The sequence below is a fragment of the Arvicola amphibius genome, chromosome 2 (genome assembly GCF_903992535.2).
Source record: "Arvicola amphibius chromosome 2, mArvAmp1.2, whole genome shotgun sequence".
Lineage (NCBI taxonomy): Eukaryota > Metazoa > Chordata > Mammalia > Rodentia > Cricetidae > Arvicola > Arvicola amphibius.
Window position 1 is genome coordinate 123,109,120 of NC_052048.2, and position 23,494 is coordinate 123,132,613.

At 42.3% G+C, this 23,494-nt stretch overlaps 1 protein-coding gene across 1 annotated transcript; it reads left to right on the forward strand.

Annotated features, from left to right (window-relative positions):
* Positions 1–23,113, forward strand: Eif2ak2 (eukaryotic translation initiation factor 2 alpha kinase 2). The gene is made up of 16 exons (XM_038320475.1): positions 1–147; positions 3,445–3,576; positions 4,794–4,914; positions 5,332–5,465; positions 6,376–6,499; positions 6,860–6,939; positions 7,291–7,378; positions 8,246–8,280; positions 9,459–9,509; positions 12,004–12,126; positions 13,178–13,300; positions 14,985–15,165; positions 18,524–18,652; positions 21,335–21,439; positions 22,528–22,584; positions 22,662–23,113. The coding sequence occupies exons 2-16, from the start codon at positions 3,461–3,463 to the stop codon at positions 22,782–22,784; spliced, it is 1,590 nt and encodes a 529-aa protein (XP_038176403.1). The 5' UTR covers positions 1–147; positions 3,445–3,460; the 3' UTR covers positions 22,785–23,113.
* Positions 23,114–23,494: the final 381 nt, after the last annotated feature.

A 23,494-nucleotide genomic window follows, 5' to 3' on the forward strand; every position in this document is an offset into this window, starting at 1 on the left:
CGAAACAAGACTGAATGGGCCTGGCCTAGGCTTCCACTGACCAGAGCAGGGACTGTGAGCAGCAGCCTGGTCGTGACCTCAGAGCCCCCATATTGCAATTCGAATTCTAAGCCAGGGCGCCGGCCACCGTCCAGATCCAGGAACGCGGTAGGACCTGGGGGCTTATTTTCTCACTTTTCCTGGACAGCAGTAGTGGGGGCAGGGACCTATAAGGAAAGTGACAAACCTGGTGACCTGAAACTCTGGAGGGAAATCTAGAAGCCCGAATGACTCAGGGAAAGACTTTTGGCTGCACAGCTGGGATGGTACTCCAGTTGGCAGGCCTCTGTGTCAGCCGGGTCTCGCTCCATCCTCCACCTTGTTCTTCCCCATGTAGCTGAGTTTTCTTCAACTCTGAACCTGATGCTTGCTCTCCTGCTCCGACCTCCGCTACACCAACCTCCTACAGTCAGGCAGAGCCCCCCATTGCCCACCACTTTCAGATTTCCTTGGTGCTTCTGGGCCACGGCCAAGTACCCTTCAGCTCCTGGTCTTTGTGGTGCCTCTTCCAACTTCCTGGAAAGCCCTTCCCCCACCCCAACCCCAAGGAATAGCATGGGTAGATCCCTGTCAGTATCCAGTCCTGCTCACAGAACCAACTGTATGAGCAGCCTTCCCTGAACAAGAACTTCCACTCTGTCCTCCCTGTCCCCCCATTCCCGTATTTCTCTCCATTTTCCAATTAATACTTAGTACCGCAATTTGTCTGTATCCTTCTATGCCAGTTAGGTCCCAAGAGCAATTTTTATTCGCTTGCATAATCCTAGCACCTAATACATGACAAGTGCTCACTACATGTATGTTAAATGGATGTTAATTCACAGATACCCTTGTCTTCTAGACAAATGAGATTTCCTGTTGCATGTTTAGTACTAAAAGTGCCTTGCCTCCCAGAAACTAAAGACACTCCCTAGGCTATTGCCCAGGACCTTAGAATCTTGTGCAGATGGTGCTCTTTCTTGAGCTTGCCCTGTGAACCTGACAGGGCCGGACCACTGTTTGCAGCTTCCTCGTTTATATATCAGATATGAGATGAATGCAGGCTGTATGGGAAGGAGCGCCTGGAAGGGCCTCAGGCTTTTGGGGAGCTTGAGGGGAGTGAGGCCAGTGTCTTTGCAACTTCGGTGAGACAGTCAGGTGGCATTTGTTGGTGCGTGTGATGACAGCTCTTTGGGTGAGTGAATATGAACTGTAACTGCTTCCTGGTGAGCTCACAGATTAGGTTATAAAGCAGCAGGCTGTGATAAGGGTTGTGAGGGGGTAGGATTCTAGCTGCCCTTGCAGCATCAGAGAAGACCAGGCCCATCCTGACAGGTGAATAAAAATTAGACAGCGGGCTCCAATTCGTGGGAGCATGGGTTGGGAGGTACCTCCGTGCTCTTTCATGGATGGACTCATTCATTCATTTCTATCAAGCCTTTATTATAAATCTGGTGCCTCCTTTCCTTTTTCAGTTAAAACTGTTACATTTATGTTTAAAAAGAATTTATTTACTTTTTATTTTGTAATTATCCATGTATCTGAGTATGTGTATGGACATGGGAAGGCAGTTTTTCTTGGAGTCCAGAAAGGTATCAGATCCCCTGAGGCTACAATTACAAGGAGGTTGTGAGTTGCCTGCCACAGGTGCTAAGAACCAAATTTGGATTCTCCAGGAGAGCCGCAGTGCTCTTAACTGCTGGGTCATTTCTCTAACTGTATATTTATTTTATTTTATTTTATTTTATTTTATTTTGTGTGCATATGTGTGTTTGTACATGTGCTTCAGTGAGCTTGTCTGGTCAGAGGATAACTTGTGGAAGTCGGGACTCCTTCCACCATGTAGCTCCCAGGGATTGAACTCAGATGGTCAGTCTTGGCAGCAAATGCCTTTACCTGCTGAGCCATCTTGCCAACCCTGGTGAAAACCATAACTGTGTATGTAGACTGTAAAGCCACAGCCTGGAGGTGATCACAGGAAGGAGTTAAGTAGGGAATAGGATACTTGAGGACTAGGCCCCTGGACAATATTTAGATGAAAAAGAAGATGAAGAAAGGCCGAGAAAGAAGGCAGAGAAAGTACAGCTTCTGAGAGTGGGTGAAAACCCAGAGATCAGGTGTCTCACAACCCTATACTAAGAAGAGGAAAGAGAAAGATGGAGACGAAAGAATAACTGACATTGACTATTGAATTTGGCAAAGAGTGAGCCACTGGGAACGTCACAAGGGCAGTCTTGGTGGCTGGTAGAGGCTCCAGGTTCTGAAGGATGCTTTAAGTCAGCGGTTCTCAACCTTCCGAACGCTGCAAAACTTTAGTACAGTTCCTTATGTTGTGTAGACCCCAGCCATAAAATAATTTCACACTTACTTCGTAACTATAATTTTGCTGCTGTTAAAATCACTATATAAATATCTGATATGCAGGATATCTGATACACAGCCCTATGTGAAAGGATAATTCAACCCCCAAAAGGGTCACGACCCACAGGTTGAGAACTGCTACTTTAAAAGCTCACAGTGTGAAGATTCTCGATGAAAACTGAAAACTTTATCTGGAGTTAGGGATCAGACTTGAGGCTTTGTGTATGCTAGACTAGCCCTCTGCCAAATGTGCAGTGTCTCCAGCCGAAGAAACCTTAAAATTTCCAGTTCACTTTTAAATAAATGATAGAAACATAAAAATTTCCAGATTTACTGGGCATTAAGTGATATTTTGATAATATGTATACAGTGTATAATGTCTAAATCAGGTTAAATGTATCTATACCAAGAAACAGTTTTCCTTTCTTTCTTCTGGGTAATGGCACTGAGTATCATTTTGCTGTTTTGTTGGCCATTGCTATGTCTCCTTTGGAAAAATAGCACTCAAGTCTTTTGCCTATTTTCTAAATTGTATGTGTGTGCAAATGAACATATGTAACATAGTCATGTGTTTATGTGTGTGTTGTATGTGTGTGAACCTAGTCATATTTGTGTACATAGCTGTGTGTACATGTATGTGTGTTGCTGTATTGTGTATACACAGTTGTGTATGTGCACATGTGTGTATGTATAATACATAGCAATATATATTATCCAGCAATATATGTATACATAGCCTTGTTTTTACCATAAAATCTGTAATTCCACTTTTACATTCATTATGCCTTCTCAGGCAGCTAAACAGACTGAAACATCTCACTCCTTGGAAGCCAGGAGTAGAACAAAGGGTGGGGCCCTCTTTCCTTGGCCAGTATTTGTGAAAGTAGGTGTTTTAGGAGGAGAGAAAGAAAGATTCTGACATGAAGCATTCTCTGAATTTATGTAGGGCTGAGATGAGTCCCCTAGAGAAGACCCACTGTCTCCGGTGGTTTCCTAGGGGGGCTGGGAATTCGGATTATCTGTAGTCTGTTAGTGCCATGCGTGCAAACACCTTTTCCGTTGCAGGATACTGGGAGGAAACATGGCCAGTGACACACCGGGTTTCTACATGGACAAACTTAATAAATACCGCCAGAAGCACGGAGTAACAATTACGTATAAAGAAGTTTGTACTACAGGACCTGCACACGACAGAAGGTAATTTGTCATCAGGAAAGGTATGACTAGGGCCAGGGAGGTGACTCAGTGGATGAGGGGTCTTGCTATGTAAGTATAAAGACTCAGTTGGAATCCCCAGCACCCACATAAAAAGCTGAGTGTGGCTGAGCATGCCCTAAGGGCGGTATTCTGAAAGCTAATTGAAGTAAACATAAAGCAAAGACAGGAGGATCGCAGGGCTCTCTGGCTACCAGCCTAGCTCTAAGTTCAATGAGAGATCCTGTCTTAAGGGAGTTAGACAGAGTGATAGAGCAGGGTGCCTGGAGTCCTTCTCTGACCTCTGGGTGCACGTAGATAATTCTCTCCCCTAACACATGCATACCCCACACACAATCTTCTGAACACACACACACACACACACACACACACACACACACACACACACGCACGCACATCCTCTCTCTCTCAGAAAGTAAAATGGTGGGATGAAGGAAGGAAAGTGAGACCCAGATAGTGGAGGTGTAGCTCACTGTTAGAGCGTGTGCTTAGGATGTAAGGCCTGAGTTCGATTCCAGGCATTTAAATAGGAAAAAAATTGAAAAACCAGGCAAACACTAGAATGTCTGTCCCTATACACGTGTAGTGGAGGGGGAGAACTATGGTGCCATTTGTTGGTCGGTACTTCAGCTCCACAGATCCACAGAAAGCTGCAAGAGTATTGTGAGAGTCCTGCAGAGCCTGGGAACCTCAGACTCGAGAAAAAACAGAGGCTGGAGCCATGACTTAGTGAGTACAGACACTGGCCACCAAGCCTGATGACCTGAGATTTTTCTCTGGACCCACATGGTGGGAGGAGAGAAGAGATTCCCCAAAGCTGTCCTCTGATTTCCAACAAGCATGTCCTGTCTCCACAGACAATACATACATACACACACCTCACCCCCCACACTAAATAACAAAATAGGGGAAAAAAACACTAAGCTTGGTAGCTCATCCTTATAATCCTAGCACTTGGGTAGCTGAAGCAGGAGGATTGCAGTGAGCTTGAGGCCAGCCTGGGTCATACAATGAGGCACTGTGAAGAAATAACAAGAAGAAAGAAAGAAAAGAGGAAAAAATTACAGACTTCTCCCTGCTTCAGGAAGACATTGTTGTTCGAATCCTGAAACGTGCTTGTGGGGCAGTGGAGACCAGAGTGCTTGTCCTTAGGAGAATTACAAACTGTGTAATACGTTGTGAATGCTGTCTTTAATCAGGTTTACATTTCAAGTTATAATAGACGAGAAAGAATTTCCACAAGCCGAAGGTAAATCAAAGCAGGAAGCAAAAAATGCTGCTGCCCAACTTGCTGTTGATATACTTAACAACGAAAAGCAAGTGAGTAATTGGCTTTTCCCCTGGTCAAAAGGAAGCTGTAAATATGTATGTATGTATGCATGCATGCATGCATGCATGTATTCATGTATGGATGTATAATATCTGTCGCACAAATATGACAATTCTCTGAATTCATACATACATCAAATTATACATACATACATGTGTGGTACATAAATTCATGCTTCATGTTATATACCATAGATATATGTAATTTTTATGTGTCATTTAAGATTTTTTATTAAAAGAATAATTTATTTTTTGCAGATTTTTTCCTAATAGACATATAGTTACACTTTTAATAAGGAAATATAATTAGGAAGTCCATAATATGTATGTTGCCTCTTATGTTACTTATTTAGTAATTTTGTATGATAATTCGTGATTTGTATTGAGCACATTTTCTTTTCTTTGTAGGCAGATAGTCATACGGACGCTTCGGAAATTTCATTAACTGATAATTACATAGGCCTTGTCAATAGTTTTGCCCAGAAGAACAAGCTGTCTGTAAATTATGAACAGCTTGTCCCCGATACGCAGTCACCCCAAAGGTGAGACGTGGCTTGGCTTCTCCTACTGTTTCACTGTGTACCAGCAAGAACACTGAGAGGCTTTCACATGTAGCTTTCCAGAAGTCTTTGCCCCCCCCCTTATACATTTAGTATGAATTGTTTATGAGTTATAAACATCAAATACCCAATTCCTGAGGCAGGAGGGTCCATCGGAATCAGGTTTGGCTGATTTGTTTTTCAGTAGCCTCTTCTTTCCTTGGCTTTGCTTTTGACATTTCTGTTTCCTTTGGTCCACAAGACAGTGAGTGTGGTCCCGGAAGCTGCCTGAGTGACAGGAAGGCCACTTTCGCCAACCTGGGAGTAGAGTAGGTTGCACTGATTGTTCTAGTTTGTTATGAGCTGTTGTTGATCTTTTACTGTGAGTTAAACTTCATATATAATGTGTGAACAAGCATCAGAGTCTGGAGGCTCTGAGAACACTCCAGTGGGCTGTCTTCCCCTAGTACTGCGTCCTCGTGGCTTATCCCCTTTAGCCCCACTCTGCCAGCTGGTTTTCTCTCCTATTTGGGCAACTCTCAGAAAATTCACTGATCCCCACCTTTTCTCTTGCCTTCTAAATCTTTTCACTTGGGATTGAAGTTTTTGTTTTCTCGCTTGCTTTTAAAATCATCACGTGGTGTTTGCTGTCAGTCTTTCAATGAAACAAGAAAGAGTTAGATGTTACCTGGGAACTGTAAGCCAGGATATTGACTGTTTCTGGTTATTCAGATAGATTGGTGACTCTTTCTTTGGAGTTTAAATTATGTGAGGTAGGAAACATAAACATAGTTAAAAATTATTAGTCTCATCTCAAGGCTTTTATTTGTCTGTAAGGTTCTTTTTTTCCCCCAAATTGTACATTCATTGACAGTATTTTTGATATGTAAATAAATACTCACATTTTTTCTAGATTTAAATGCAAATGCAAAATTGGGTCAACAACGTATGGTACTGGTTCAGGAGCTACCAAACAGGAGGCAAAGCACCTGGCAGCTAAAGAGGCATATCAGAAGCTTTTAGAGAAGAGCTCAACGGTATGTGCTGTCAGTTATTGTAATTTGTACATTTATGATTCCCTCTGAAGTTGACTTCAGGTTAGATTGTTTGCATAATGCAGGCATTTGCCAATTGCATAACAAATGATTCCTCCATTCTGTGTATGAACCATGGGGCTAGGAGGTCTTAGGGACGTAAAAGTTGTATGGGAATGAAGGGTTGCTTTTAAAACTTAGCTCAAATGTCCAAGAAAATGTGTTAATTTTGCCATTGTTTGTGATTGTGGATTGGGTAATATATGGGAAATAATGGGAAGTAGCATGTGTCCGGGGATGAGCCGCCGTAGAGAAGGAAGTTAGCTGCCTATAAGCCTGCTAACAGCTGCCCCTTCTCTTCAGAGTGCTGACAGAGAATCCTCTGGACCAAGCACATCTTCATCCAGTGGCCTCTCCAGCAGCTCATCTGTATCAAGCAATTCGTGAGTCTAGGTGCCCAGTGTGGTGGATGGGCTGAGGGAGGTGCATGCATGAGGCTGTGGGCCCAATCCCCATCACCTCCCTTCCCCCAAATTTGGTTCCAGAACTCTCACCAAGTGGGTCACAACCACCTATAACTCCAGCTCCATGGGATCCAATACCCTCTTCTGGCATCCTGGGCCACACAGACACACATACACACACAGAGAGAGACACACACACATACACACACATACACAGAGACACACACATACACACACACATTCACTCACACAAACACACATACACATAAACACTTAGGCAAACCTTCAGAAAACAAGACGGAATTCATAAGAATTTTGCTTTTCTTCAAGTGCTTCTCCATCAGCACCTGAAAGTGATTTCTCAGAGAATGCATCAAAAAGCTACTGGGCCAGCTCTTCTTTCGAATTCCCTCTCATGGTATGGTACTCGTCTCAAAGCTCCAAATTTCATTTTTTGTTTTCAATTAAAAATAACTTTTACATTTTAATTTTATGTCAATGTAAAAATAAGTTTTACATTTTATGTGTCCTCACTAAATTATATTAACAGTCATTGTTCCTTTTTTTAAATCATCATTCATATTAACTTCCATTCTTCACATGTAAATTCCACGCTTCTCTCCCATCCTTCTCCACCTACTTTGTAGACCAATCAACCTTCCCTCCTTCCTTCCTTCCTTCCTTCCTTCCTGTCCACCCTCCATTTCTCCCTCCCTACTCTGGGAATCAAATCCCAGCTTCAGGAAGTCTAGACAAACCCTGCCACTGAACTACCTCCCAACCCTTACCCTTGTCCTTTTGAACATTTCTATTTTCTTGTTTTTTAATTGTCCACCCAACGGATTAATTAGTATTTGGCGTAGTTCCAATTCTACTTAGAAAAAAAATCAGAACTGAACTTAAAATCAGGTTTAATTGTTATAAAAAAATCAATCTGCTTATAAAGAACTACAAATCTGTAAGAGAACGACAATTGAATCAGTAGAATGGACACTGTCCGAAGGGATTTGCAACACCAAAGTTGGCAGCCAGTGTAAAAAGATGTCTTATTCCTCTAAAGATGGGGAAAATACAACTCAAAACAGCCATTTGAGAACATTGCACAGCTGTTTGGCTGGCCGTATTCTGGTCTTATAATAGTCATTGATAGAAGACTCAGGGAGACTGCAAAGATCCATGAAGCTGGTGACCGTACAGACTAAGAAACCTGACCCTACAGTCAGCCCCAGAACTGAGATACTTCCTCTCCTCATCTGAAACGCCTTCTTTTTTCCTTGTGTTGCAGAACGGTCTCAGAGAAAATAAGAGGAAGTCAGGAATGTGAGTATCACTGCATTCTGAACATAGTTTGGACAAAGGTTCTGGTTCAGACTCTGTCTCTCAGTTTCATTTAGGGTCTGTGGTATTGGCGAATATTATTATACCTGTTTATTCGACAGATGTAACAGAAGCAATGGAAAGCTTGAGACCTATAAACCAATTTATCCCCAGAGAAACAAACACGCACACGCACACACACATACACACGCATGCACACATGCACGCGCGCGAGCACACACATCACACACACACACACACACACACACACACACACACACACACCCTGCGCATGCGCACACATTCACATGGTGTACTGTAAGATATAGACCCCTGTGGTGATGCAGCTAGAGACAGTAGTTTACAGTGTTATTTTGTAAAACACTGTTGAAGATTTGGGCTTGGAAGTGTTTTTAAGGGAAGCAGATATGTATACTTATAGATGGATAGGGTAAAGATAGTGTAATAACTTGCTATTTTTTTAAAGACCAAATTTTATATAAATCATTGAAAACTGAATAGTAATTCATGCAGTCAGAAAAGAAGGCAGGAGACATAGGAGCTGCCAATATTTTCTGAGCACTATATTGAACAACTGCAATTCCTGACGTGGACAGGTGGAGAAAAAGGAACTTGCCATATATCAGGCCGGCAGCTCTGGTGCTGTGGCACAGAGGAGGGAAGAGAAGGATTTCTGAGAAGGATTGGGAAGGCAGGGTAGACATGGCTGAGGGAAGAGAGTAGCCGGGTGGAGGACAGGGGCCAGGAGGAGGACAACAGACCTCACCTCAGTCAGGACTCAAGGGTAACAGTATTGCTGTGTCTGGTTTGAGGTAATGTTTGAGCATCCTACTGTAGTTGGCTTATCACCATCAAGGAATGAGGGCCAGGGGGAGTGACCCAGGGGACCTCATTCCTAAGGATGTTCTGATTCTGGAGAAAAAGGAGATAGGAGGTCAGTGGGGAGTGTGTTTAGGTGGAAATGGGACACAGGAAAGGGATGAAACAGGATGCTCAGAAGAGAACCAACAGGAGGTGTTTTTCTGAAGTTGAAACCATTTCCCGTCACCCTGACAGCTGAAGCAAACTATATATAATGCCCATTGTGTGGCATAAAGTCTGTTCTAAAGTTATCTAGGTTCTAGTTTTGTCTGAATTTCGTATTTTCGTCTCATTTTTAGAAAACTATCACCTAATGATGCGCTAAGTAATAAATACACCATGGATTGCAGGTAAGGGGGTTTCGTCTAATGGTAAGCGTGCTATGAAACAAAGATTCTTCAAGTTCAAAGTTATATTTCCACCCAAGTGATTAACAGCCATGGCCCAGTCAAGCAAATGAAAATCTCTGTGATGTTATCAGCCTTTCTGATATCTACGGACGCTGGTAAAACTGAAAGCAAATAATCCTTTATATCCATGATTTAGATGGGAAAGAATAGAGAAAGGAAAGGAGGGAAGGAAGGGGTGGAGGAAGGAGAGAGACTCCTGTGAGAATTGAAACCGATCCACTTGGACCTGTTTTCCAGCCACACAAGATTTCTCTAGACGAGAAAGGCTGGGGTTCATCTTCTGTAGATGATGTTTCAGTTAAATTAAATACCTAAGATGAAGGAGCCTGTTTGAATCAGCAGGACACTGAATACAAGTTTTCAAAAGGACCAATGAGTACTTATTAAGCACTTAATATATACCCACTAATGTTTTGGGCACTAGGCTTATGGTAAGCACAAATAGAGTAGAATTCTCCCTCTCAATTCTCACTCTCAAGTTCAAAGTAATGACTGGCATTAAGGAAATGGGTCTGAGGATATGGCTCAGCTGTGCAAACATGAGGGCCTAAGTGTGAGTATCAAGTGCCCCTATAAAAAGACAGGAGTAGAGGGGGTTGGTGGTTCACTGCTTAAGAGCACTGACTGCCCTTCCAGAGGACCCGGGTTCAGTTCCCAGCATCCACATGGCAGCTCACAACTGTCTGTAACTCTAGTTCTCGAGGATCTGACACACTCACCCATGCACATAACAATAAACTTTAAAACAAGGACAGGTGTAGCAGCACACACATTTGTGACTCAGACACCAGTGGGAGTGGAGGAAGTGGTGGAGACACAGCCCCATGGCATTCATTGGCCAGCCAGCATAGCCAGTCAGAGAGCTCCAAGATCTATGAAAGAAAGATCCTGTCTCAAAAAATAAAGTGTAAGATGGATGTGGTGGCCCACACCTTTAATTCCAGCCCTCAGGTGGCAGAGACAGGAGGATCTCTGTGGATTCGAGGCCAGCCTGGTGTGAGAAACCCTGTCTCACAAAACAAAGCAAAATAAAAAAGAAAGGTGCACAGTCACTGAGAAAGACTGCTGTCATCAATCTCTGGCCTACACTCTCTCTCTCTCTCTCTCTCTCTCTCTCTCTCTCTCTCTCTCTCTCACACACACACACACACACACACACACACACACGTGCATACACACATGTGTACACCCACACACGGACATACATGTGTTTTCGGAGTTACACAATCTGTTTTCACATATTTATATGATACACATACAGTTGTAATTATAAAATAAGACCAGAGTTAAAGAAGAACAGTTCTATGATGAAAATGGAAACAAAGCCCCGAGGTCAGCCTTCTGCGGAGAAAGCACGTGCTTGACGTTTAATGAACAAGGACACAGCGCGATGGGATGAGGTTGGAAGAGAAGTCAGGAAAGTGCCACATGGTACTTTGTGCGCCATTTAAGGTTTTCCTGTTCTTTGCTGAATGCAAAGGCAAAGCTGGAGGAGGTATAGGGGACAGGGAGAACTGATCAGACCAAGTTTTCATAGTTAAAGGAGTGTGGGAGAAGCGGGTATCAGTCAGCAGGCCACCACTGCAGGAGCCTGAGGGCTGACCCTGGGTGAGGATGCTAGAAGTGGAGAAGAGTGGACAGATGGTAGTGATATGTGCTAGAAGGAGGAGCAGGGCTCAATGATTGGACATGGGGCATAAGGAAGGGAAAAAGCAGGTTGTTCTAGCCCAAGGAAGGCTCAGGGCTGATGGAGGACTCTCATTGGTTAATAAAGAAACTGCCTTGGCTTTTTGATAGGACAGGATTTAGATATGTGGAGTAGACAGAACAGAATGCTGGGAAAGAGAGAAGTTAGTCAGATGCCTCAGGCAATCGTCATGCCTCTCCTCTCTGAGACAGATGCGATGGAGCCAGCCGCGAGGTCAGACATGCTGAATCTTTCCCGGTAAGACACCACTCGTGGTGTTACACAGGTTTAGATAAGGGTTAGTCAAGATGTGAGGCTGAAACTAATGGGCCAGGCAGTGTTTAAATGAATACAGTTTGTGTGTTGTTATTTCGGGGCATAAGCTAACCAGGCAGCCGGGAGCAGGGCGGCCCGCTGCTCCTCACTACACAGGGCTTCTGCTTTCCCTCTGGTACCTGTGGCACACAACTGAGTGATTCTTTCAGATTTAATACTTAGAGGTAGGGGGGATTTCTCATCTTCTTTGTACTTAATGGAAAGGATACTTCAGTGTGTCCTATATATAGTCAGAGGGGGTGATCTGTTTTATTGAATTCTCCATCAAAAGAGGAGAGAAGGAGAAGGAGAACAAGGAAGACATTGTTTTGTGACTCGGGAGCTCTACCAAATGATATTAAAGACAAGTAAGAAAGAATCATTTTCATCTTACTAAACCTCAGCAATGACAGCAATATCAATCTTAACTAGGTTTAAGGAGGATTTTGAAGACATAGAAGAAATTGGCTCAGGTGGATTTGGCCAAGTTTTCAAAGCAAAACACAAAATTGATGGGAAGACTTATGCTATAAAGCGTGTTAAATATAACACAGAGTAAGTAAATGTCTGGCTTTTGTGAACAGTGTGTTGACCTTCATCATTCTTTATATATCTGTCCTTCATTACTTACTTACTTGTTTCTTCTCCTCTTTAACTTTTCATTGTGCCTACAGGAGTTTGGCTTATTCTGAAATGGCCTCACCTTACAGTGGGTATTTCTTTCAGTTTAAAAATATGATTGCTTCTAGCCAGGCGGTGGTGGAGCACGCCTTTAATCCCAGCACTTGGGAGGCAGAGGCTGGCGGATCTCTGTGAGTTTGAGGCCAGCCTGGTCTATAAGAGCTAGTTCCAGGACAGGATCCAAAACCTACAGAGCAACCCTGTCTCAAAAAACCAAATATATATATAATCATGTACATATGATTGCCTTAAGTTGAGACAGTACTGGACCCTGAAACTTTTGACTTATTTGGTTTAAGGTGGTTTTCTCAGTTTTTCCCGTTGTGAGATTCTCTCCTCTCTGATGTCTCCAGCTTGTGTCAAGTTGACATAAAACCATTCAATACAGGGTAATTTCAAGAAACTATTACAGTGTCTTAGCTCTTGAGCCCAAGCCCTGTAAAGCTATCATAGTACCAGGTCTTAGTTTCTTTGCATGAACTAGTAACTTTTTGATGTATTTTTGTCATACATTGAAAGTTCTAAGTTGGGTTCTGCTTGCTGCCTGGGTTACCTGCCTTTGTTGCCCAAATAAGATTCGCTTGTAAAATTCCAAGATTTTGAGACTCGTCTGCACAGAATATCAGATATGATATAACTACTGAAAATTGTGTTACAGACACTTAAGATAAGATACAAACGATGTTTAAATTTTAGATGTCTGTCATTTAAGCCGCTGTCCTTTCTTTTATGTTGAGAATGAGAACAACCGTAGTTCTATGTACTCAATCTTTTTTGTTCCCTCTTGAGTTCTGGCTCTCCTGCTAAAACTTTGTGTGGGAGCCTTTGTGACTATCGAACAGAGGTTGTGTCCCATTACCTGAGGAATTCCGCAATTATCAACAGTGGGCAATAACGCATTTGTTTTCTGGGTGCTTTTAACTAGGAAGGCTGTGCGTGAAGTAACAGCGCTGGCCAAGCTCGAGCACGTCAACATTGTTCAATACCGTACTTGTTGGCAGGGAGAGGACTATGATCCTGAACAGAGCGTGGATAGCGATTCTAGTCGGTAAGATGAGATCCTCACAGCTGCAGTGGGATGGAAGGCACTTGTCATTTATCTTGTGAGAGCCATCACATTTAATGGTCACATTTAATTGGTCATCACATTTAATGATCAGAGCAACCTCTGAAAGACACTGTTCTTTTGTCCTACAGGCAAGGCGACAACGAATGACCTTGCCCTCCCTGTTCCTCTCTATCTTCTGGACTTGCTTTTAATTTCTTTGTTTTAGACTCACTACATAGCACAGACTAACATCAGGGTGGTCTGCCTGCCTCAGCCCCCAAGCAATGTGATATCACAGGCACAGGCACATGCCAGTATGCTTACCTCAAAGTTGCTTTAAAAAATAATTTAATGGGATGGGGAGATGGATTAGTGGTCAAGAGCATGAATCACTCTTGCAGAGGGTCAAGCAACTATGTCAGGTGGCTCATGCCCACCTGTAAGTCCAGGTCTAGATATTGTCTGGCTTCTGCCGGCACCTGCATTCATGTACACATACCCACACAGAGACAGAGACACGTAATTTGAAAATAAATCTTAAAAAGAAACTTTTAAAATTTCCTTAGTTGTTTTAAAATTCCCATGTCCAGCATTCATGACCCCACTGTTCTTCATAGAACCAGTGCAGGTCATATATGGTTTACCAGAGTTAGGACAGCCTTAATGTGTAGACGCTGAACCCGAAAATCTCCTCATCTGCTGCTGAGACTTGCCTGTCTCTCTTCTCAGAGCTCCTGGCAGTGCGCCCCTGGAATGTAGCTGTAGCACTGTGGTGGAGTGGTGAGCTATGGCAGGACATGCCCTGCTGGCATCCCTAGTGCTTTGTTTGGTCTCAGCCCCTTTTATAGGACTGGGAATTATTAAAAAACGGTTTTTGCCTTTGAAAGTCATTGAGATGTCTTGGGGACAGCCTTCTAATGAACTCCTGATACCCATGGAGACCTCATCACTCACCACCCCCTGGCGGCGTGCCATCTCCTTGTGCCATGGAGAACTCTAGGCGTTACTGACCAACAGGAGATTAAAGGTTTCATTATCTTTGAGGGAATTATTATTTGGCTACATCTTCATATTTTCTAGCATGTGTGTGTTCAGAAATTATAAATTTGATATCAAGCCAACTTCGTTCAGAAGAAAATACAAACTGGTTAACAAAATCAACCCTCTGACTTCTGTCTTACAGCAATTGATTCATTGGCCTTTAGGAGTTTCTTTAGTTTCTTTAGAAACTCTTTAGGAGTTTCTCAGTGAGCTGTCATATTGTAACCTCTTGTTTGAGACTCTGTCCCTATGATGATAAGGATAGTACCTGACACACTTTCTCATTTTAAAGGTGCCCATCCTGTGCCCTTTGTAAAACAGATGACTTAAAATGCCTCCAAATTGCTTTCTATAGTAATGGAAAACCTGGATTTCTACAATTAGGACTGCTCATATCTGTGTCAAAAGTGATCAGAGCTCTTCAGCATTAAAGAATATATAGGCTCATACTTTATAGATAAACTTTTGATGCTCCGTTTACTTGAGAAATTATGATTTATATAAAGTGGTTTGTTTTATTACATGTTTATCATATTCAGATATTCATTTTGAGACATCTTTTGTTTGGGTTTCATAAGATGTTAGAATTTTTCATTTTTTTTCTCTATTGCTGCTTTTAACATAAGGTGAATTTTGTGTCCAGATCAAAGACCCGGTGTCTTTTCATTCAAATGGAATTCTGTGATAAAGGAACCCTGGAAGACTGGTTGGCAAATGAAGGGCAGAAGAAAACAGACAAAGATTTACGTTTGGAATTATTTGAACAAATAACGACAGGGGTGGAATATATACATTTAAACGCTTTGATTCACAGAGATCTTAAGGTAAGGGGAATGTGCTTTGTTAGTTGATAAACACACAGCTTAATGACATTAAAGAGTATTTTCTCTGTTTTCAATTTGTGCTTGGCTATTAGTCATGATAAAATAACATTTCTCTAGCCTGCTGGACTTAAACAGGGTCTGGAACTTACCCCAGATGCCATCCCATGCAATTGCTCAGCAGATCTCTGGGTCCCGGGAACCCTCTGTGACAATGACCCTGTCAGAAGTTCTGTTCCCTCCAGGCTGTATTTAGTGTGGTGGTCATTGCCTAAGTGTAAACAGTAACAGCTCCCTTTCATAGACTGAAAATAACTGTGGTGGTTGCCAGGGATGGCGGGCTGCTCGGACCCCTAACTGTGCTGGTTGGCCCGCTGCTCCACCCCTAACTGTGGTGGTTGCAGGGGATGGTCCGCTGCTCGAACCCCTAACTGTGGTGGTTCAGGGATGGTCCGCTGCTCGGACCCTGCTTCTGCTGTTGCGCTTCTCTGCTCCATTGTGGTTCAGCTGCTGTTCCTGAAGGCACATGCAGCTGAGGAGTGCACAGCCTGGCCCTAGTGTTTCCCTGATTGAAGTCTTCCTCCCCATAATTAGGAAAACCAATGCTCACCAGACATGCATGCTTCCGACTGTCCTCTTTAGTCCTGATTCCTTTACTTAACCTTTCTGGATCACTAAGCCTCTGCCTTTTCTGCTCTAAGGCAGAAGAACCTTATCCAAGTGAATCTTGGCTACTTGGGTGCTCCACCTGTCTAAAACAGCCAGAATGAGGAATGATTCAAAAAGTTCCTAGGAAAAATAAGTACCCCTGTTTATAGCTGCTTGCTGAACCAAGCTAGAATGAAGTGGCCGTCAAAACATTTGAGTTGTGTTTGCCTTGCATTTGTGAACTTAGCAAGTTGATATCTGAGTCCTCCCATTTCTAATATTTCTCTGTAGCAATATCTAAAAATGTTCTTAAAAGTTAGAAGATTTTTAGGAATGTGATGTTGCAACAGATAAATGAGGACCAGGATGGATGGCACATACCAGTAATCCCAACATCTCAGTGCCTGAGGCAGGAGGATTATGAGTTTGAGGCAAGCTCGACCTACAAACATAGATCTTATCTCAAAAACATTTTGGTTTTTGTTTTTATTCACTATCCCTCCCTTTGGTGTAAATCATACACAGGATTGCATAGTTCGTCTGGATCTGAGGTCCTTCCGCCCTCATCTCTGACTTTTCTACTACAATGCTGCTTCTTCCCATCTCAGAAAGGATTAGAAAGATGTGCTTGCAGCGGTCTCCCAGAGAATGATGTTTTTAAAAAGCCATTCTTACATGAGGTCTCCAAGAGCTGACTTCTTCCTTTGTTAGTCTTGAGCTGCAGTCCACAGCGATATGGCAATACGGTTTCTAGAGAGAGGGCATTCTCTGCTTCTCTGTATCTCGTCTCTGTGCCAGAGGGGTCAGCTCTGGCCAGATCATTGAACCTAGCCTCTGCTCCCTGGATCAAGTTGACACACTTCCTTCCTGTTCCATAACCTTGCATTTCATTTATTCATAATATAACTGACTAAATAAGACAGAACATAATTGTTTCTTTCTTTACTTAAAGAAATTATTTTCTTTTTTTAGTTTTTGTTTTTTTTGAGACAGGTGTTTCTCCTTGTAGCCCTTTACTGTGCTGAAACTCACTCTGTAGACCAGGCTGGCCTCCAACTCACAGAGGGCTACCTGCCTCTGCTGTTGAGTGCTGGGATTGAAGGCATGTGCCACAATACCCGGCTTGTTTTTTCTTTTTAATAAAAAGCAATCTGAAATTTCTCCTTGTCTCATAGATATGTACACAAATTCAGTCTTCTGTTTCTGAGTTAGGCTGCAGCTGTATTAGGGTAGCACTTTCATTTGTGGGCACAGCAAAGCTCTGTTGCTGTGACTTCAGTTTAGCTTGGGAACATGGTTTCCCCATGTCCACCGCACACAAATATCCTTCTTCCATTACTGACTTTCAGTTCTGATCCACTGATGAAACTTGAATTCCATTGCTAATTTCTGCACAGGGCTTCTCAGAAGCGCTTCCCTGGGCTCCTCAGCTCATCCCTCATTTCTTAGCTAGGCCCTCATATAGGTTTGTGTGTGTAGCCCAAGGTTGTGTTGAATGTCTAGTTTTGGCAAAAATGGCAAAAATATTAACTTTGTCACCACCAGTACTCTTATTTTCAGTCCGTATTGTTATGTAACACACGTGGCCACTGTTGATTTGTTATGTGTGCATTTGCACACACAATGCACATATATACACGTTTGGGTCAGTGAGATGGCTCAGTGGGTAAAGATGCTTGTTGTACAAGACTAGTGATCTAAGTTCAGTTTCTGGAACCCACATGAAGGTGTAAATAGAAAGGTGATACAAAATTATCCTTTACACCCAAACACACACACACACACACACACACACACACACACACACACACACTTTAAATGTTTAGTATTGTATCTTGGAGTGGCTCTAGACGCAGCTCATTTGTTAGCAATCTTGCCTAGCACTTATGGAGCTCTGAATTTGATCCCTAGCCGAGCATAAACTCATCCTCTTAATCTGAAGTTGGAGGTGAAATGATCAAAAGTTCAAGGCCATCCTTGGCTGTGTACTGAGTTTGAGGCTGACAGGGGATATGTGAGACCCTATAAACCAAATCATCAACAACCAAACAATAGCCCCCCAACCCAAACAACAGCAGCAACCAAAACAAAACCAAAGGAAACTCATAGAGAATGTGTTTGTGATCAATCCCAACTTCTACTTAACAAGGTAGAGGGGGTATACACTTAACAAGGTGGAGGGGGTATACTTATAAACTCTTGTCAGAATCGGGAGAAATTCTGCACGGGACATCCTGCAGCATTGCTGAGAACTGATCCATTCAGAGAATCTCAAAATTGGAAGGGGTTTTAATTCCCATCAGACGCAAAATTACACCAGTAGCATGCCCTTGGAAGGATATCCAGCCCTCTTCTGGGGTGGGGAGTTCAAACTCCCATTCCTTGAGCCTCTCACTAGACTTTCACTGCGTAGAAAGAAAATATTTTTACCCATGCCCACCCTCCAGTCCTGGATTCCTCTCCTGGGACCCTGTAATGTGAATCTTCCACTTGTTCTGTTCTGATATTTGGAGACAGGTGCAAACCAAGCTATCTTCTCTGTCATTTCAAAGTCTTTTCTTTTTCTGTTTGCATTTTAAAGACCCAAGGTATTAAATTTCCTAGTTTGGGCTCCCCGTGGAAGGATAAATGTCATACAAATCAACATGAAAGGTTGTTGGGACCTGTGGTAATAGTTTGTCCAAATCACATATATTAATTAATTTGTCTCTAGCCAGGTAATATATTTTTAGTAGATGAAAAACACATAAAGATTGGAGACTTTGGCCTCGTAACAGACCTGGAAAATGATGGAAATCGAACAAAGCAAACAGGAACTCTTCTGTACATGAGTCCAGAACAGGTAAAGTCCTTTTATTTTCTTTCTGTGTAAATTTTACTTCTTTATTTTCTTGTGTGTGTGTGTGTGTGTGTGTGTGTGTGTGTGTGTGTGTGTGTGTGGCATATGTGCAAATTCATGTAGGTGTGTGTACATGTGTGTGGATGTTTGTGCATGAACATATGGAAATCTGAGGTTGTGTAAGGGTATCAGGTATCTTCTCTGATAGCTCTCCACAATGCATACATACATACACATATAATATATTATATATGTTATATGTGTGTGTGTGTGTCAGATATTAGGGAGTGAAAGCTAAAAGATCAGAGAAGCAAAGAGCCAACTACTAGAGAGTTCTTTTCCCTCTACCAATGCCCAAACCAAAGGGGTGACCCTGTTCTCAGACTGCTTCAGACTGCATCTGTCTCCACCAAACCTCAGACTGCACTGATCTCCTGTCTCCTCCAGCCTTATATTCTTCTCTCTCTGTCTAGCCATATCACTCCTGGCTTCCATCTCCTGAGTACTGGGATTAAAGGTGTGAAATCCCCAGTGCTGGGATCACCTTTGTGTGAGCTCTTTTTCTCATTTAGACAGATTCAATCTTGTGTAGCCCAGGGTGGTCTCGAACCAACAGAGATCCCTCTTCTGTCTCTGGGGTCCTGGGACTAAAGTCATGTGCCACTACTCCCTGGCCTCTAGTGGCTTAGCTCTGCACTCCAATCTTCAGGCAAACTTTGTTAAAACACAAAATAAATACCACTACACACACACAGACACACATACACAGACACACACACACATCACATCACATTTTCTTTATCATTACATCTTCTGATGGCCACTTAGGCTGATCCCATAACTTGACTATTGCGAGTCGAGCTATGGATAATCAAGTATCTCTGTTGTGTGTTGACTCTGAATAATTTCATGCAATTCCATTTGTCAAATCTTGATATTATTTTCTGGGCTGTTAGAGCCCTTTCCGAAAAGTCCTCGTCTATGCTTGCATATCTTATAATGTTTCTCCGTATTATTGCTGACACTTTCACAGTTTTAGGTCTTTAACCCACTCTGAGCTGATTTTTGTGTACATAGACCCCAGGTGTGTGCTCACGTGAGCGCACGTGCACACACACATACATGGAGAGGAGAGAGACAGAGAGGGAGAGAGGGAGGGAGAGAGAAAGAGAGAGAGAAAGAGAGAGAGAATAAGAGAGAGAGAATGAGAGAGAGAGAATGAGAGAATGGGGAATGACTCCAGTTTCCAGCATCACTTGTTGAAGATGCTTTTTTCTACAATATATGCTTTTGACATCGTTGCCAAAATAAGGTAGCTATGTGAGTTTCATTTTGGGTCTTTTGTTTATTCTACTCCATTAGTCCACATGTTTCTTCTGTGTAAACCCCTCCCCTGTAGTAGTATGCTACTATGTGTCTATAGTATAACTTAAAATCAGATTTTGTGGTATCTCCAATGATGTTCTTTTTGCTTAGAATTTTTTTGACTGTCTAGGATTTTTTATTCTTCCATGTGAATTTCAAGATTTTTTTCCTTTCTGTTAAGGATGTTATTGGAATTTTGATGGGGATTACTGAGAATTTATAGATCACGTCTAGTAGTATAGTATCTTCCATGTTAATTTGGCTGATTCACAAGCACAGGAGGTCTGAGTCTCTCTGTGTAGCCCTGGATATCCAGAAACTCACTCTGTAGAGCAGGCTGACCTCAAACTTAGAGATCCTCCTGCCTCTGTTTTTCAAGTGCTGGGCTCAAAGGTGTCTACCACTACATCCAAAAGTAATATTTTGAAGTTATCATCAATAAGATTAATTATCTTAGCGGCTCATTATTAGAACACAGAAAAATCTACTGATTTTTTAAAAAGATTTATTTCATGTGTATGAGTTTTCCTCTATATTTGTATATATGTGTACCATGTACATGCCTGGTATCGATGGAGGCCAGAAGAGGGTGTCAGATCTCGAACTGAATTCACAGTTCACCATATTGAACTCAGGTTCTTTGCTAACAAAGAGAGTACTTACAAAAGCTGAGCGATCTGTCCAGCCCCAAAACTACTGATTTTTGAATGTTGACATTGTGTTATGTTTTTGATAGAATCTTTAGAATCTCTTGTGTACAGGATCGTGTTGTCTAAGAGTGGGGAATTGGCTTCTTTTTCTATTTGAATTCTTTTTTTTTTTTTTTTTTGGTTTTTCGAGACAGGGTTTCTCTGTGGCTTTGGAGCCTGTCCTGGAACTAGCTCTTGTAGACCAGGCTGGTCTCGAACTCACAGAGATCCGCCTGCCTCTGCCTCCCGAGTGCTGGGATTAAAGGCGTGCGCCACCACCGCCCAGCCTTGAATTCTTTTATATCTCTCTCTTGTCTAGCTAAGAGTTGAAGAACTATATTGAATGTGGGTAGAGAAAGTGAAAAGTCCATCCCATTGTCTCACTCTTGATTTTGGTGGAAATGCTCCTAGTTTTATCATATAGTATAAAATTGGCTATAGATTTGTTTTATATAGCCTTTATTGTGTTCCTTCTATTTCTACGTGATGGTTAATCTTAGTGGTCAACTCCATGAGATACAGAATAAACAGACATTTTGATGTAGTATATAATTTATAGCTATTTTTTCATCAGAAGACAGAGAAACTTCTATTAAGTGAATAACAAAGACAAATGTATTTTGGCTTCCAGCTGCTGTCTTTACAGGAGTATGGAAAAGAAGTGGACATCTTTGCTTTAGGCCTTATTCTAGCGGAACTTCTGCACATATGCTTCACCGTTACAGAAAAAACAAAGGTAAATATCCCAAGGGAGAACTAAGCAGATTAGAGCACTGGTTGTCACCCTTCAGGCACACTGAGTGAGGGTGTGTTTGACCTCATGACTCTGCTTGTAAGTGGAGCATAACTCCTCTTTCAAGTGTGGACAACCATTTTGCTATAAATAAAAAAATAGCTTTCTTTAGAATATGTGTATATCCCATAAGATTTGTATTTGTGTGTGCCAACAAAATTTCACTGATTAGAGGGCAGTTCTGCTCTAAGTGCTACATGAATATAAAAATCAGTTAGTTTCTCAAGGGATTAATTTTCTAAGAAGAAAGATAACAGCCAAAAATGATTAAGTGTTTTAGAAGACAGAAAGTCTGCGGAAGGAACTAAAAGATCTCTCCAGAAGTCTGGATTTAGGTTTAGGAAACATGTAACTTGAGGTACTGAAAGATAAAGTTTTTTTTTCAGATTATTTATTTAAGGGCATATGTGCACACACGTATACACACACATACATACACACACACGCACACACATATGTGTGCATATGTCCACATGCAGTGACATGCCTGGGTTAGTTCATTCTAATAGTTGAAATAGAAAGCATGTAACCCCAGCATGGAGATACGAATGTGCAGTGTGTGTTGGGAATAGCAGGCAAGGTGGATTTATCTGAAGCCGATGATTGGTGGAGCTGGGAAGACAGGTTGGGCTACACCGAGGAAAGCCTTTGGGCTTGTTCTGTCTGTGGGTAGGTGGTGGGGCAGCACTGGAGACAGCAGACTACTGATATCCTAGTTGGAAGCTCAGGAGAGGGGTTTGCCTGGAGTCAAAACAGCCTTATCTTCCCTAAAATAGAGATGATGTAAGATGCACTGCCTAGCATTCCAAAACAGAAGGGAAATGATGGGCCTCCTGCACTTAGCCCTTCAAAGCATCGATCTTAAGGAACCGGGGTAGGTTCAGGGAGGGGAACTCTGCATGCTTCTTGACTAAAGAGTCCTAAATCTAAGAACTATTCTAGATTTAATGTATCTCCAGTCATAAGTGTATTTAGTTTTTCTTCCCATATAAATTGTTTCTTAGGAAATACATCTCTTTGTTGTATTTCAGTTTTTCCAAATGCTAAGAGAAGGCATCTTCCCCGATGATATATTTGACAGCAAAGAAGTAAGCATTTGAAAGTCATTGGTTTTATTTTCTCCACTGTTTTCTTTCTTAGTACTGACTCTTATTTATAATTACAGAAAAACCTTCTAAGGAGATTGCTCTTGAAGGAACCCAAGAAACGACCTAGTGCATCTGAAATTCTGAGGATCTTGGCTGAATGGAAGAACATCTCGGAGAAAAAGAAAAGACACACACATTAGGGGCTTCTGAAAAAGTGTTCCACTTTGGACGTGTGGCCTTCCTTGAGCTACCTACCTAGTCTGAGCTGGAACATTGGTAGATACTGTACTTAAGTTTTAGGAAACTTAAGGAAAGAAAAACTTCTTGCACAAAAGTTTTTTGTTATTTCAAGAACATTTTTAAAGTTAGTCTTTGACAATTCCATCCATGTATTGCCTTCCAATCATACTCCCCTCCACCCTCCTCGGACACCCATGCCAACATGAACTTTGCCCTCTGCTGCGCATGCCTCATCATGTGAACTGCAGCTTCTGACTTTGGGATCCCAAATAAATCTCTTTGTCCTTAAGTTGCCTCTCTCAGGTGGTCGCTGTGATGAGGAAGCCGTGAAATGGAACCAGAAGCGGGGGTTGTTGCAATAAACCTGCCACATGGTTCTTAAGCTTGCAGAGCTGGTCTGTGGGAGGAATGTGGAAAAGTTTGGAGCTGCAGGCTGAAGAATTCCTATTTGTATTTAAATAAAGAAAGCTTGCCTGAAGATCAGAGTGCAAAGCAGCCACACTAGTCAGCCATACAGGCCAGGCAGTGGTGGCACACACCTTTAATCCCAGCATTTGGGGTCCCACCCCTTTAATCCCAGCACTAGGGAGGTGGAGACAGGAGTGTTATGGCTGATCAGAGAGAGGAATGTAAAGTGGAAGAGACAGGAACTCACTGGAGTCCAGAGTCT

Coding starts and splice junctions, on each gene's coding strand:
- Eif2ak2 (XM_038320475.1), top strand. CDS start 3,461: ATGGCCAGTGACACACCGGGTTTCTACATGGACAAACTTAATAAATAC. Junction 3,577..4,793: donor GGACCTGCACACGACAGAAG/GTAATTTGTCAT, acceptor GTCTTTAATCAG/GTTTACATTTCAAGTTATAA. Junction 22,585..22,661: donor ATATATTTGACAGCAAAGAA/GTAAGCATTTGA, acceptor TTATAATTACAG/AAAAACCTTCTAAGGAGATT.